The sequence below is a fragment of the Struthio camelus genome, chromosome 1, assembly GCF_040807025.1.
Source record: "Struthio camelus isolate bStrCam1 chromosome 1, bStrCam1.hap1, whole genome shotgun sequence".
Lineage (NCBI taxonomy): Eukaryota > Metazoa > Chordata > Aves > Struthioniformes > Struthionidae > Struthio > Struthio camelus.
In genome coordinates, this window is record NC_090942.1 from 199,556,728 (window position 1) to 199,573,850 (window position 17,123).

Below are 17,123 nucleotides of genomic sequence, written 5' to 3' on the forward strand. Positions count from 1 at the left end.
AACAAAGGAACAACAACAACAAAAAAACTGTTTGTGACTTCTATATGATGTATATAATGTTGCACAAACTCTATAATATAATATAGAACAAGTAATAAAAAATGAGTATAAAAAAGAAAAATGTAAACTAAACTCTAGTCAATTCCCCCACCCCAGTTGAAGAGTGGGGTTGTCCAGAAGACAATCCAAGAAAAAATCCTTTCTAAAAATAACTTCAAGTTTTCTTTTAATTTTGGACATATTTGTTTTAACTTCCTTTAGAAGCTAGCTATTATGAATTAACATTACCATACCTAACGTGCATAAAGGATTTGTAATTTGTTTAAACCATCTTTAGCCGTTAGTTTAAAATAGCTGGCCTTTTTGGAATACGTCCTCAAAGAATTGCCCAGGTCTCAGGGAGAGCACTGATTTAGAACTGAAGTCTGTGGTTGCTGGTTCAAATGTCTCAGGTATATGTGCAATGTTATATTACAGAATGACAGAATCTCAGAATGGTTGAGGTTGGAAGGGACCTCTGGAGAACGTCTAGTCCAACTCCCCTGCTCAAGCACGGTCCTCTGGAGCACACTACCCAGGACTGTGTCCAGACGACTTTTGAATATCTCCAAGAACGGAGACTCTACCACGTCTCTGGGCAGCCTGTTCCAGTGCTCTGTCACCCTCACAGGAAAGAAGTTTTTCCTCGTGTTCAGACAAAGCGTCCTGCGTCTCAGTTTGTGCCCGTTGCCTCTCGTCCTGTCGCTGGGTGCCACCAAGAAGAGTCTGGCCCCATCCTCTTGACACCCTCCCTTCAGATACTTCTGCACATTGATGAGATCGCCTCTCAGTCTTCTCTTCTCCAGGCTGAACAGGCCCAGCTCCCTCAGCTTTTTCTGATAGGAGAGATGCTCCAGTCCCTTCATCATCTTAGTAGCTCTCCACTGGACTCGCTCCAGGAGCTCCCTGTCTCTCTTGTCCTGGGGAGCCCAGCACTGGACACAGGACTCCAGGTGAGGCCTCCCCAGGGCTCAGGAGAGGGGCAGGATCACCTCCCTCCACCTGCTGGCAACACCCCAGGATCCCACTGGCCTTCTTGGCCACAAGGGCACACTGCTGGCTCTTGGTCAACTTGTTGTCCACCACAACTCCTACCAGGACTCCTTCTCGGCAGAGCTGCTTTCCAGCAGGTCAGCCCCCAGCCTGCCCTGGTGCATGGGGTGATTCCTGCCCAGGTGTAGGACCCTGCACTTGCCTTTGTTGAACTTCGGGAGGTGCCTCTCTGCCCAACTCTCCAGCCTGCCCGGGTCCCTCAGAATGGCAGCACAGCCCTCTGGTGTGTCAGCCACTCCTCCCAGTTTAGTATCATCAGCAAACTTGCTGAGGGTGCACTCTGTGCCTTCATCCAGGTCACTGATGAATAAGTTAAACAAGACTGGACCCAGTATTGACCCCTGGGGGACACCGCTACCTACAGGCCTCCAACTAGACTCTGGGCCATTGATCAGAACCCTCTGAGCCCTGCCGTCCGGCCAGTTCTCAGTCCACTTCACCATCCACTCATCTAGCCTGCACTTCCTGAGCTTGCCTACGAGGACGTGATGGGAGATAGTGCCAAAAGCCTTGCTGAAGTCCAGGTAGACAACATCCACTGCTCATATTCACCTTCTCAAACCTATTTCACCTGTTGTGGTGTAAAGAGTAGATGCTAAGTAAAACTGAAGGGCCTAAATCCAAGGGAAAGATCCAGAAAACCTATGGAGGCATCTATCACTCACTAGTTGTATCAGTGTACCTCTGCCAAGTTCCCCGTGTGCTCCAAGTTTAAATGCCTGTAAATGTCTAGAAGATCCCTAGTGTGATGCGCCAGGCATCACACTCTCGCCTGAGCTCCCGAGTGACTGAGATGAGGCCAGAAACCCCTGCAATCTTGGTTGCTGGAGGAAATGGGAGATGTGTTCGGTTTCCCTCTTCAGTTTAAATGCATGTAAATTTTCCCACCTCTGGCTTTCCAGTTATCTTCACTAACGCTCTTCTAGTGTAACCACCTGTTTGCGTGTCCTCTGCGCCTTGCGTTCTCAGCTGTAGGGTGGACCAGCTTCCTCTGGGGGCTTGGAGATTGGCTCCTCTGGTGAATAGAGCACCCTTTAAGGGATTAAGGGGAACTGGATGGGAGTTTCAGTCCTTGTAAGGCAAAAAGGAGTTGAACGCGGGCCGGGAGGGTGAGAGCTGGCTATAATAAGCAGATAAGAGAGAATGCTAAAATAAGTACATATTCTTTTTAATATTTTGGATTTCTAGGAACTAAATGCAGCAGTTATTTAGAAATGTTGCGTTTGGTCTCTCTTTTTTTGGTGCATGTGGGGAAGACCTCCAGAGGTTTGCGGACTGTTTTCCATACGAGGACAAGCTGTTTGTGTAACACATCCTCACCCTGATGCGTGTGAAGATTGAATGCTGGATTCTGTTCACTTACCAGTTTGCTCTTTGAATCTGAATGGGTTTGGGTTGTGACCTAGGTCAGTTCTTACCTCTTTCTCTGTTTCCAGTGTAATGCAAGTGACTTACCCCTTTTGCTGTTGGTTATCATCTTCTGTATTTCAAAATTAAATGGTAAAAAAACTTAATTAACCACAATTCTAGGGCTCTCCAATGATGTATCCTGCCCTTTCTCAGCACCAAGAGAAAACAAAATTAGGGTATATTACCCTTTCCACCGCAGTTCTGCTTCTGCCCAGAAGCTGATAACAGCCAGCGGGAGTGATCTGAACGCTGAAATGTGAGGCACAGTGCGAGGGCAATGCCCTGCAGGGGTGGGGGCAAGTGGGCCCCAGTGAGTATCATTGCGCTCGGTGGTGTGCCAGCTATAGGATAGCAGGGTATTCTTGCCCGGAAAGTTTTCAGCAAATTGGAAGCTATGTGACCTTGAGGTTTAAGTGAAGGTAATGGTTTTCCGTGGCTTAAGTGCGAGGAGAGTGTGTTAGGGAGTGAGGAGGTGGTGGAGTACAGCTAGTATGCAACTGCGGGCAGAAATATGAATCATTCGTTTGGCAGTATTCAAAGGCAGAACGTGTGTTTGCTGTAGGCATCATTCAGGAGGGCAGAGTGAAGGTCATGTGGATACATGCTTAACTCTGTATTTCCTTGTTTGAATTTTGCTAAGCACAAGGTAATGCAAAGGCACAAGATACATCCTCCTTAATACTATCTTGATCTTGTCCTGCTTGTTTAATAAAAGCTACAAACATTTTTATAACCCTCTAGGATGTAAAAAGGATGTCTAGGATGTTTCCCTGTGTTCTGGCTTCTCTCTGCTACCACCAAGCCTCCTACGGCAGGCACCCTTGTATCACAGGCTTTGTACAGTTGTGCAGCCTGAACTGAGTACTGACCTCAGCCCTGCACCCTGCTCTATCCCTGTCTAGTCTTACTCCCCCTTCCCTGTTTTGCGCACGTCGCCTTGGCCTTTCTAAACCTTTGATTCACCTAGCGGTCGACACCTCCAAGCTACCTTCCCCTCCTTTGGCCAGTAGGGACTGATGCGCTTTCTGTGCATTAAGGACCTAGATTTTGGGTCATATGGAATTCAGATAAGCTAAAGCGGCAGGCACTCCATAGGTCTTGAACCTTAAATACAAAGCTGGCTGTACAACATAGCTTACTCTTGAATGTGTGGTTTCGTTCTTGAACGGTTACTGGGAAAAGTTAGGCTCTGGGTTTACTTTAGTCATGCTGCGATTTGCTGCTTGTATAAAAAGACCTTAGTGAAATCTGCTAATTTTACTTTGTTTTTGGGACTAGGGGAAGGGTATATTTTGGGAATCTCCATTTTAAGAAATCTTAAATTTGGATTACTAACTCTGCTCTAAATCCCAGAGTGACATGCTAAATTTCATGAAAAATCCAAGTAATTGTGTGGATACTGGAGTGCTTTGAAATAATGATATTTAAACAGAATGAAGTTCTCAACTTTATCTATAGCTGAGCTGTCATTCAGCTGTATTGTAATCTCACGAGGATAAGGACTCATCAAAGTGCTTAGTGCAGACTTCCTTGGTGGTGGTTCGAGCATTTAGGCACGTATGTAATACAACAGGATAATAAACAATTTAATGCCTCCTGTAATTTGTGATTCATGGGTTACTGACTGCTAATATATTGTGGTGGTCTACAAATTAAAGGTAGGCTTGTTAGGTCCTTGAAGTCAACAGGGTTCAGTGTGCACAGGGTATTTAATTTTCTGGCACTAATTTAACAGGATTGGGGCGAAAGGCAGTGAAGAAGCTGTTTTTTCTTTTTACCACCGATAAAACAGTTCTGATTTATGATCTTAAACCTTAGACTAGTAAAGAGATATTCCTCCAGAGCTAAGTGGTTGGTAAAGGAAAAAAAAGATGTAATTCAGCTATGAGAGAAATAGCAAAATCAAAGTTTCATGATTCAAATCATTGTGAAAGTTCTTTTCTGATGATTATGTTCTCTTTTAGATTTCTGAGGGAAGATGAATTTAGCAGAGATTTGTGATAATGCCAAGAAAGGAAGAGAATATGCACTCCTTGGGAATTATGACTCTTCAATGGTATATTACCAGGGTGTCATCCAGCAGATCCAGAGACATTGTCAGTCGATCAGAGATCCAGCAATTAAGGGCAAATGGCAACAGGTACAGTGAAATAAGATTGCCTTTAGTCTATTATTATTATGTATACTTGATGTTTGAAACATATGCTGCACTTCCAAACTTTTAAGATGCAGATGATGTATGTTTCAGCTAAGTGTACAACATCTTGTTCACACTATTCAGTTGATATTTTTGAGCCAATATTTCCTGTGGCATATTTAAAAGGAGTTCCTTTGTTCTAATTGAATCCATTTTCTTGTTTTCGCATAGTATGTCTGGTAATCACTGGTCTAATTGTGTATGACTGAATACTTTGGAAAAACTGTTGTGCTGATGACTTCTCTTTTCTGTTTTATCTATCTAACATGCAGTATACTAAGATATGCGTGGATAGGTTAGCACCACTAAAATGGTTATCTGAGTAGCAGTTAATTAAAATGGTAGAATGCAAATTTGCATCAGGTTTCTAAAACCGTAAGTATTAACTCTTAGCTTGGATCTTGTAGACATCTGAATACATACCTCACCCTGCTAACAGAGAACGACTGAAATCAGTGAACTAATCACAGGTGAAGTAATGACCCTCGTTAGCACTTTCAGTATTTACGTCTTGCTGACATTTTGTGGTCCCATTTTTCATTATACAAAATATGTTCCATCTGAAAACCAAATCCTTGGATGATAAACATATAAAGGTGTATTCCAGAATAAAGAACTCATATTGTGTAAATATTTGTGAAAGAAGCACACAGCTTCTATAAAAGGTTTAATTTTGCTGTAACTGAAGAGCTCATTCAAAGACATTTTTCTTAATATCGATATATTTAAGTAATGTTACTTAAAAACGGAAGCAATTTTTTTATTGCAGCAGGTGCTTTGGTTATGTTTTTGTGCTTCAAACATCTGACATTATCAAGTATTTTATGGAGTGATAGCTAAATCACTGCTGCCAAACATTTTCTAATGATAATATTTTTCATAGGTCTTTATCATAGACCTTGAAAGGTCTGTCTGCATATTAAGAGCTTGCCTGCTAAGCATATGTGTGCATAAGCAGCTGTGATAGTGCCTAGCTTTCTTGGTGATGTAATATGCTAAACATTGAATAGGAGTTATTCACTTTAAAGTATTTGTATTCAAGCTTCCCCCCACCCCAGACCATGCTAATACAAATTATGTTCATGGCCTGTGCGTATATTGAGTTGCTGCTGAACTTGTAGTTGAGATGAAGGCAAAGGATGAGTTTTTTGTTCTGTATCACTGCACTGCCTTCACTGTTAGTGTTTAGCGTTTTCTCTGATGACCTTGATTCTTCCGTTAAGCTTCTAACAGCCCTTGTCTTGTGAAGGGTAATTCCTTAAGTCTCATAACTTCGTGTGTGGTTTGAACTGTTCAGAGAAGCCTGTGTAGCATGGAAATGTGTGCTACAAGCCTCAAGTGAAAAGGGACCATTAACACAGCCTCCATTAACACAGGATTATTCCTTGGGGAAGGCAGTGGGCTCCTTTGCAGAGGATCGCACATCCTGCACCTTTGCAGGAGCTACCCTTTTAGGGAAAAACAGAATGGCCTCTGATGGTGTCACACGCACAGTTTAGAGAACTATCCCCAGAAAGATCATCAGCAGGTGGGGTGCTGCACTCTTATGTTGCTCTCATGTTCCTTCTGAAACTTCCCAACGTAGTGGTGACAGGTGAGCTTCGTCAGAATAGAACATGGCCATTACCAGTGCCAATCTCAGCTCAGGGACAGATGCCAGAAAGTCAGAAGTGTGAAGGAAATACTGTGCCCCATCCCCAGGCAGTTTGCCTTCTGGTCAATTTATGGGACTACTTGTAGCCCTTAGAGCAAATGATACAGCCCTGGAACCACCGGCTGTTCCATACCTGCCCCTGAATGGCTTAGTGAGACCTGTAGGTGTAGACCTGCTTTCCCACACATTCTTGCTAAATAGTTGTTGCGCCTTCTCATTCTTTGCAATAGAATATGAGGGAAGCTTATGATCTTGGTGTTAGCTTTGCTTGCCAGCTCCAAGAGTAGCTATATCCAGTAACTGCCTGCAGACCAAAAGTTTTACCACAAGAAAATACTCCTTGTTCATAATGTTAAAAGAATAAAGGGATTGTGTTCTATATCCTTGTCATGAAAGAGTAATGCCATACACATGACATAAATTTAGCAAAATTCAGGTCCAGCGCTCTTGATACCAGTAATGTGCAGAAGCAAAATATTCCCATACCCATATGCTTTTTGCAAGTGGCACCAGAAGCAAAGAAAGCCTTAGGGCATGGTTAAGGAGACAAATGTAATTGCTTTTTACCTGAAAATATCTTCCTCCTCTGGAGTATGAAATTGGCTTGTTCTTTAGTTTATTCATCCTCTAAGGAATCTGAGAGGTGCAGTACCATCCTAGAGATGGAATGTTACCATTTCTAGCAGACGCTGGGTAAGCAGAGCTTTTCCGGGTTGCTGCTGGGAGCTGTCCACAATGTGAATGTGCACATAGGCAAGTGCTCAAAGAGCAGAAAGAATTCTTTTTTTTAAAACCAGTTCTTCTTTGAAATGTATTATCTGTACATACATTTGCAATCTGTCCTCTTCCATGAACCTCCTGAAGGATTCCTAGGAATTAGAAGCTGAGGAAATCTCACAGCATGAAGCATACTCTTTCTTCTTGTACATTTGTGCATGGCACATAAGCAGGGTGTATGTTCTGGTACTGCTGAGGCAATCAAGTGTTAGTATATATATTCCCCCATAAAATGGGAAAATTCATGAGAGTAACATATCTCAAAGAACATTTACAGCCATATCCCTCTAGCTAAATAATTCTTACCTGTTATGTGAACTACTGCTCTTCCTGTGTGGTCACTTTTCTATAGTGGGTGCTCTACCCTGAATGGATACTTCATGCCGAATAATCTGTTTTATTGCCCTGTGTACCACACAGGATTTTTCCAGCAGTGTATTGAGGGATGTAGAGCAAAGGTAAACCAGAAATAGTTGGGATTTTGGATGAGATTCCCAAATACCTTTGGTCTGCCCTTCTTTCCTTAGGTGTCATTGTTTTTGAATTTCCATGGGGTGGTGTGGACAGAATGATGTTCAGTGCTACGGTGCAAGTATTCAGTGGCTGGTATTTCATGTAGCACAACCCGAAAGCTTCAGTTCTGCAGCTTTGCACCCTGTTATCAAGGAGTCTTTGTGCTTGGTGATGAGGGGACAATTAGGAGGAAGAGGAATGTGGATGTACATCAGCTGCTCCTGCAGATACAGATTCTTGGCTCAGTTCCACTTGAAGCAATACTGCTTCTGGAGAGATTGGGGAGAGAGATTGTGTTAGCAACCTGGAACAACCTGCAGAACTTCAAATGGAGAAAAGATGCATCCTGGAGGTCAGTGCAGAGTCCACCAAAGTGGCAGCGTGACAACATGAGAACTCCCCAACCCTTTGGAAGTTCATTGTGATTCACTGGTAACTAATTTAGGCTGGGGAGATCTGCGACCTGCTATTGAGGTCCAGTTATTTGTTTTGCATCTAGGGGGTTCTCAACTTTCTTTTGGATGGCTGAGAACAGCCCCAATCTTATCCTCACTGTAAGGCCTCTGAGCTCATTAAAAAAAAAAATTGGTTCTCTAGTGTGCGCTGAGATTTTGCTGACATGTGGGGCACATTCATCCACATAAATGTAGGATGGTCTAGAGAGATTCAAAATGTGAAAGAACTCATCTCTTTTTTTGCTTAGCAACAGTAAAAGGTAGATTTACTCTCATGACCACCACTGTGAACTTTGCTGATGTTGACATTCCTCCTGTTTATTCTGAGAGAGTATCTTGGCTGCTGCAGTCTTTTTACTAGACAGCTGGCTGGTAGGAAAGAGCTACTTCAGTGACAGTTCAGCAGCTGCAGAATGACAGGAGAGTGTGCCCCCGGGAGATAGCACTGTCTTACGACAAGGCCAGAGGCTGTCGAGCAAAACCTGCTGCATGTAACAACCATGTGCTGTGTGTTGCACAAAATAGGAGAGCACCGGGGCCTCAGCTATTGCTGAGAGGCAGAAGTTCAATGACTCTCGGAGTGCTCTGAGCAGCCAGCGAGGCACCCTTTCCAACTGCAGTCACTGAAGCAGGTGATTAGGTTCATTGCGGTTCTTGCTTTGAGAATAAACAATGAGTTGGGTTTTTTTTTTCATCTTTAAACACAATTCAGTCCAGAAGACTTCTATGAAATGTTTTTTTACAACTACCGCTAAGAATCAGTATACTCAGCTTTTGGTCATAGCGTTTTATACCCATATGTTGGGATGTGTTCTCTTCTTGGTCACTCTGTACATCTTTAGGGCTGGAATATCAAAGGAAAGCTGTGGAGCCACTGCTTGGACTGGCAGGCTCTGAAACCACTCAGTGCTGGCAATGCTGCTAGTATTGAAGAGGTGATGTGTCTGGTAGAGGCCCTGCCACATCTTCCCTCCAGCTGCACCAGCTTGTCTCCCTGCTCTGTGCTCTGTCCTAGTACTCATCTGATCACAGGGTGGCAAACCAGTTCAGCTTGCTAACCCAGCAATAACCCAATGTCCTTTTATCCTTGTTTTTTCCCCTAGGTTTGTTTTCTGCCATTTTACCAAGCTGAATTGAGTTATTATATTGAGATGAGTGCTGCAGTTGAATCCACAAGAGCAGCAATAGAGTGTGGCTGGGCAGAAAAAATGAGGAGAGACCTCCCTTTTAGGCAATGGTCAGCTGTTAACTCAGCCCATGCTGGCTCCTGAAATTGGTCAAACATGAATAACCTAAAAGTTTTCTTTGGGTTCTCTAGACACTGAGTGGGAGCCACTTGGGGGCTGTTATACCTGAGGGAACGGTGTAGCAGGGCAAAGAGACCAGGTGAGTCCAGATGAGTAGTTTCCCTGTTTGTAGGCTGCTCCTGAGTCACACTGTTCTCTGTCACCCAAAGGCTCCATAATGACAGCGTAGCCCTTCTTGGCTTGCCTCTTTGGGTTATTTTTTCTCAGCTGCAAGAAATTCTTTCTGCACCTCTTTCATCTGACCAGGTTTCTTAAGGCCTCTGTTTTTCCTCTGTGGTTTTGTTATTAAGAGTATGTTTAGGGGTTTTTTGTTTATTGGCTTGCCAGATATTGAGTAACTGATAAGGGCTGTATATTTGAGAGTTGATCTGCTCAGGGTTTTTATAAGGGTTTTTTATAAGAGGATTGTGATCAATGGCCCAGAGTCTAGTTGGAGGCCTGTAGGTAGCGGTGTCCCCCAGGGGTCAATACTGGGTCCAGTCTTGTTTAACTTATTCATCAGTGACCTGGATGAAGGCACAGAGTGCACCCTCAGCAAGTTTGCTGATGATACTAAACTGGGAGGAGTGGCTGACACACCAGAGGGCTGTGCTGCCATTCTGAGGGATCTGGGCAGGCTGGAGAGTTGGGCAGAGAGGCACCTCCCGAAGTTCAACAAAGGCAAGTGCAGGGTCCTGCACCTAGGCAGGAATCACCCCATGCACCAGGGCAGGCTGGGGGCTGACCTGCTGGAAAGCAGCTCTGCCGAGAAGGAGTCCTGGTAGGAGTTGTGGTGGACAACAAGTTGACCAAGAGCCAGCAGTGTGCCCTTGTGGCCAAGAAGGCCAGTGGGATCCTGGGGTGTTGCCAGCAGGTGGAGGGAGGTGATCCTGCCCCTCTCCTGAGCCCTGGGGAGGCCTCACCTGGAGTCCTGTGTCCAGTGCTGGGCTCCCCAGGACAAGAGAGACAGGGAGCTCCTGGAGCGAGTCCAGTGGAGAGCTACTAAGATGATGAAGGGACTGGAGCATCTCTCCTATCAGAAAAAGCTGAGGGAGCTGGGCCTGTTCAGCCTGGAGAAGAGAAGACTGAGAGGCGATCTCATCAATGTGCAGAAGTATCTGAAGGGAGGGTGTCAAGAGGATGGGGCCAGACTCTTCTTGGTGGCACCCAGCGACAGGACGAGAGGCAACGGGCACAAACTGAGACGCAGGACGCTTTGTCTGAACACGAGGAAAAACTTCTTTCCTGTGAGGGTGACAGAGCACTGGAACAGGCTGCCCAGAGAGGTGGTGGAGTCTCCGTTCTTGGAGATATTCAAAAGTCGTCTGGACACAGTCCTGGGTAGTGTGCTCCAGAGGACCGTGCTTGAGCAGGGGAGTTGGACTAGACGTTCTCCAGAGGTCCCTTCCGACCTCAACCATTCTGAGATCCTGTGATAAGAAATGACCAGCAGTTGTTAGTCTATTTTCAGCTTCCAAGGCATCAAAGACTCATGGTCTTTCGGTTTTGAGATATCGTCCTCCTTTCTGGTCCATAGAACTGAGTGACAGCACCCCAGACCTCAGTCATGGCAAGTTGCTTTCCACCTACTTTTCTGCATGTATTTGAATGCTGATACGAGGAATCTACCTGTATTCTTGGAGAGCTGGAGTAGAAAGTGGCTGCCTCTTGTGGAGTGTTGCCCTGCAAGATTGATGTTATATCACTGTTCTGTACATCCCAGCAGCTATTTGACTGGATTTATTTTTGAACAGGAGGGATGTGTGTTAGATAGTTTGAGGGAACCAAGTTAGTAATCAATCACACTTGTAACTCAGCAGGAAATTCTTGCATTGGGGGAATCGTCTGCTGATAGTGTGACGAGAAAGCAGAGAGACAAAGCTGGGGGAGCATGTCAAGTATTGACTCTCTTTACTAGAACAATCCTGCCCGAGCTGGATGTCCTGTGTCATTGGAAAGATACAGCTGGCCCATCTGCCATGAGTGCAAAGGCTGCTTTGCCTTGTAAAATGATAAAGCGCTTCCTGGACCTAATGCTCCTTTTACACAGATGCACTTACCACTCATGGTGAAGTAAATGCAGGTTTTGCAAGACCTGTGTAGGGCCTCAGGGATTAACCCTTCCACTTGCCTCTTTCCTTGCTGGTGTCTTGCTGAGGATAGCCATGTACATTTTTCTACAGAGTTTAAGTTTTATACCAGAGAATTTCTTTGTGCTGCTGAAATCTCCTGTTTCGTCCTTGCGGGGGGGAAATTCCTGGACAATATTACAGAGTCTAATGATACATTGCTATAGGATGCACCTGGCAGTATTTTAGGAGAATTGTAGCTTCCAGAATGAGATGATGTTCATCACTGAGTGATGTCTGTTTAATTGTTCATTCTTTTATAAACCAGCAAATGCTTATGTTTGCTAATGCTTTCTGTCTTGAATCTGGCCCACCAAAAGTGGGGGGCCGCAGCAGACGCTTTGAATATGTAGAGTGGGGCAGATGAGGGAAGAAGCTGTTCTGAGAGTCCTGAGATGGAAAAAGAGAGCCTGAGAGAGAAATGGGGTGAGCAGGAAAACATCAGGGTGGGAGGGGGGCTCTTCTAAATGTGTGCTAGCAAAGCACAGCACCTTGCATCTACCCGTCATGGTTCCTTCCTGAGCACCCAGGAGAGACGGGGGAGATCTCTGGCTGGTGGACGCATCCTTTTATCAGTAAGCACCATTGGGATGCTGCAGCATTTCCAGGCAACATTTTTTCCAGCTCCATCTCACATGGACACATGACATGAGCACAGCTAGGTGCCTGGTGTCTTTCCTTGGCTTCCTTGTAAGCTGACGATAGAGGCTGGCTTTTGATTCAGCCTTCCAGAGCAGCCTAGTTGTGGCCTCACTCAGTCGTGTGATATCCTATCCAGCCTCTGAATATCCTAATTTAGTGTTTCCTCACAAGGGCTTTTAGAGCCTCTGTCTCTTCCCAGAGGATGGAAAAGTCTAAGATATCTCTGCAGCTCCAGCTGCCAGGCTGTAACAGTGAGAGTCACGTGGCCCCAAGGTCATCTTAGCTCTAGAGTGCCAATACTGATTTCCAGACGTGCACAGCAATGCATGAACTGGTCTTAGCAGTGCATGAAAACTTCAGTGAAGAGGTGACATCTGGTTCTTATGACCCTTGAGCAGGTAAAAAGAAAGTAAGCATGAAGGTTGGTCCCACAGGGTGGAAAGCATCACTGAATGATAGGTGGAGGACTGGCAAAATGCAGTGCTGGTGCACTCAGGTGAATCCTTACATGTCTTGAAGGCACTGAAAGCTTGTATTTGCGAGCAAGAGTGTGCAGTTCATTTTTTGGCTGCTGGTGTGCAGGAAGACCTGGTCACCTTAGGATAAGAAAACTGAGCTTGTAACAAGCCCTATGACTTAAAACTTATGGAAGTGCTACGCAGGTGTTATGTTTGCTAGGCTTCAGTGGTATTGACAAAGTGAAATGGATGCCCCTAAAGAAAAGGTCCTTGATTTCACTGGGAGCTGGATCATGCCATTGGTCAGCTGATAGAAAATGACCAAAATCAAGTAAATAATCTTGAAATTATTGCTGTAATTCTAATTCTACTTCTCTGACTAGTGGCAATGGAAACTTCCAGTATAAAATTCAGCTGCATGATTCTGCAACTTGATTTCTTTCTGAGACATAATTTCCTCTTATTTTTCTTCTCTTTACTTATCATTTGAACTTATGCTACTCGGTGTTAAAGTTCCCATTTTCATTCACCAAAGAATTCCCTTGTGCTTTGACTGTACTGTGCTGTTGAACCCTTCATACAGTTAATTTTGTAATATTATATTTTACTGACCTTGCCAGTGCTATGATTGGGACCTTGGAGAATCAGAAACGTTCGGTTGGTGCCTCAGAGATGCCATAATGGTAGCAAATATGTTAAAGATCGGCCAGTGGGGCCCTTAGTAGTATAAATGTGTGTGTGTGTGTGTGTGTGTGTGTGTATCAGCACGCCCACATAAGTGTAAACTTCAGCACAAGTTATGGAACAGCAGTCCCCAAACTAGCAATCATGTCTCCAAGTCTGGTCATGACATTTGCAAGCAGGAAGATGAACTCAACAGAGATTCAGCTGTTTCTGCTTCATTAAGGATCTATTGCCAATCTGACAGGTCTGAGGTTAGTGAATGGAAATGCTTGGGAATCCCTGCTTTTGAGGGTAGTGTGTGTTTTGAACTACTTTCTATGGTAAAAAAAAATGAAGGGAAATTTAAATTGTAACTGTTTTAAAATAATGTATATATTTCTGAAGGTCCGACAAGAACTAGTGGAAGAATATGAGCAAGTTAAGAGCATTGTCAATACTTTAGAGAGTTTTAAAATGGACAGACCTGCAGACATCCCTGTATCCTGTCAAGATGAGCCTTTTAGAGATCCTGCTGTTTGGCCCCCTCCTGTTCCAGCTGAACACAGGTAATGAGAGGCTCAAGCAGGGGTGGATGGAATGAAATTGGGTTGCCATAAATTCATGCTCTATTTTGAATGTACTTGCAACGTGAAAATCACATTTAATTTACACCTTAATTATTTGCAGTAAAGCATAAGTATAATTCACTGGAAAAAATGTAATTAAATTACAGTTCAGTTTTATTGCTGAAGTTCTCAAGAAAGTCAGTCCTTTACGCTAGTAGGAATAGCTACCTAAGTGTCTGGAACCAGAGGCTGCTGAACAGCTAAATGAGCTTTTGATGACAGTAGCCTTTATCATGTGCAGACAGAAAACTTTTTATTTCAGTTTATTTAATCAGTTGAATTCACTGGTGGCTGGGGACCCAGTAGGGAGTTGGAACTGAAGAGCCTTGAAGGACGTGGTGGTTAGAAATTGCTCCCAAACTACAGATAATATGAGCTATATTTAATCATTTGGTTAGTTTTAATGCAAAACCTATTCTGCAATACTTGATCTTTTTCTTGTATAACCACCTTAAGGGTAACTTTAGTTAACTAATAGTTTTCTTTAAAAAAATTGCTTGTGCATTTTGTGAAATGCTAATATTCCCCCAATAGCACTTGACACTGGTTGTTGGAAGAAATAAAATTTAAAAAGAGCAAAATGTATCATGCCAGGATTCTTCTAACATTATAATAATAAAAAACCGTAATGTATGTATGTTTATTTAAGCAAAGAACTGAAGGGAAATAAAGTGAGACATCTTACTGGTTAGTAGAAAGAAATGCCAAGATTAATTGTAAATTCATGTGCCATGTGACTGTCAGACAAAGAGATTGGTCCTCCCTTTTTGAAAAACACTAAAAATTTAAGTGTAAAATAATAGTAATACTGATTAGCTCATTACTTTTGTGAATGATGCAAACTATTATCAAATTTTCTGCTATAAGACTGTGTGAAGTGCAAAGGTGTATTTGTTCATGTATCTTAGAGTTAAGGGCCTAGTATAGATCATTCCCGTTTTTAAGGTGAATTTAAATCTTGTGGAGATAAGCAAATTTAGCAGCTGTTCTATGCCATTATGTTTAATGAAAGTATATATAAAGCAAAATGTAGCACTCGTATCCTGCAGTGTATATAAGTCATATTCCAGGAAAACGTTTTTGCAGTTAGCAAATTTTGAATTATTCAGACCAAGACTCAGTAGAGGATTTAACAGGGAACATTAATTTAAGTTAGGTGACATTCCTGCCCATGTTTTTTAGTTCTATATTTGAAGTCCAGTCCCTAGAGCAAAATGACTGTGACGCCTCATCTTAGAAACAGATTCTGCCTCTTCATGCCACTGCTGAGTTGTCTTTGACGTCAATGGATGATGCACACAAGTATAGGTAGTTGCAGTTTGGCTCTATCTGCTTTTGCTTTCTAGGCAATTTTTATGTTTTGACATTTTCACACAGGGGAATGAAATTGCAAGTAGGATGACTTTTCTTCATTCTTTATCCTTTCCTGGTTTTGGGGCCTGTCAAAGCTATTAGCCAGCTTCTTGCGAGGAATGGCTTCTCTCTGTGTAGAACTTGTGCCTATGAATATAACTTAATATATTCTTATGATCTAGAGTCAGAGGAAACTAGTTTGAAGACCTTAACTGAATTCTGTTTCCTTTGTTATTGCAGGCATGTTAGTTTGTTGTAGGATTGTTTGGAACTATTGATCTAATGGTATTGATGATTTTCTTTTTTTCCTCTGCTGAAACACTTTTTTTTCTTTTTCTTTTGTATTTTTTTTCTTTCTTTCTTTTATTTCTCCTTTGGGTGTCTGACAGAACCAGAAATATGTTGCTGGATTTGCAAATATAGGGAGGTGAGACTTAGGGGCTTGTCAGCTTTGGTAATAATTTACCAAGGGAGTTAATGAAATGTTAGTCCTTCCTTTCTAAAGTTGCTCTTTTAAAGCTACTTTTAGCATGTTTTTATTGTGGTTGCTTGTTGTTAGGGCCCCACCTCAGATAAAACGTCCCAACCGAGAAGCAAAACCCTTGAGGAAAGAATCACCAGGACTGCAGCCACGTGGGCCTGCGGGCAGAGCACACCCAGCATCAAAAAGTGAGAAGTCTGCAAGTAGCCGTGAAAGGGAATCTAGAGCTAGAGGAAGAGATGACAAGGTAAGAAGTGGGCATGTAGGTGGGGGAAGGAGTTATAAATGCAGCTAGTGGCAAAAGAAGGCACTCTTATTTTTAGGTATTTGATACAAATACAAAAATATGACAGTGGTCCTGTGCAAGAAAACTTACTGCTTTCCTTTTGCATCAAGGATAAAGTCCATATCGTGAGGAGATTTAGCTGTAACGACACCAGATCAAGGAAAGTGCTGAAATGTTTGCTCTCTCTTGATTTGAGATATTTTTGTTACAGAAGCACGGTAGCCTGTTGCTAGGTGTTTCTTTTGTCTCAGCTAGATCATGGACTTGATTCTAATCTGTCAGTGTAAATCAAGTGTAAAGCTGCTTCTCCCCCTCCCGCCTTCCTTTTTTTAAGAGGGATCCACTTCAGATCTCTTGCACTTTTTACGTGGAAATCATTACAAAAGTGAAATCACTGCCCTCCTTTAGACTAATCATTATGATCAGAGTTCCACAGTATCCTTGCTTGTGTAATACCAGAGTCAAATTTAGGTGTGCTTAGAAGTTTTAGGACAGTTCTGTAAGCTCTGTGATATTCTGCAAATGTGTACCAAATTATTTAAGATTATATATTTGAAAATTATGTGATGTAGATGTAGCAAAAACAAACTCTTAGCAACTTTAATTTTCTTCTTTGTCTAGAGAAAACATTTGTATTCATTGTAATATTTAGGAAGATATTTCTTGGAAAGACACTGTAGAAAACAGTGAAATGAATTAGAATAAGTTGGAAATTCATGTATAGTTAAAGATACATGAAAGAGAAGCAGTGCTGAAGTGAAAGAAAAGGAAGCACTATGATTCACCATCAAGTAGTGATATTAAAATATCCAGGAAAGAAAGTATTGTGGCTGAAAAAGATGTCTTTGTATGCAAATTGTTATTTCTGAGAAACTTTCATTTTTAAATTTAACCGTGGAGCCAGTGCCAGGAACCCAAGGAATCTGTGGCATAAATGATACAAATCCAGAATGTACTGAAGCAGCTTTATTTGCTGACGAAGATATAAGAAGCCCCTTCCTATTGAGTACACAGATTGTACGGATCTTCATAGATGAATATGAAAATATTCAAGCTAGTTTTCCTTCACATGAATTTGGTTAGTCCCTTCAGGGCTTTTCT

The 17,123-nt window shown here is 42.8% G+C and overlaps 1 protein-coding gene across 6 annotated transcripts in view; it reads left to right on the forward strand.

The window, feature by feature from the left end:
- KATNAL1 (katanin catalytic subunit A1 like 1) overlaps positions 1-17,123 on the forward strand; it is a 49,418-nt gene that overhangs the window by 10,556 nt on the left and 21,739 nt on the right. For 5 of the 6 annotated variants that reach the window (XM_068930135.1, XM_068930133.1, XM_068930139.1 and 2 more), the window contains exons 2-4: positions 4,467-4,642; positions 13,682-13,842; positions 15,815-15,983. In XM_068930135.1, coding sequence (XP_068786236.1) covers positions 4,481-4,642; positions 13,682-13,842; positions 15,815-15,983 — 492 coding nt within the window. In that variant the 5' untranslated portion in view covers positions 4,467-4,480. Of the gene's footprint in view, positions 1-477; positions 1,617-4,466; positions 4,643-13,681; positions 13,843-15,814; positions 15,984-17,123 lie in introns of all 6 variants that reach the window. The other variant, XM_068930134.1, reaches the window with a different exon arrangement.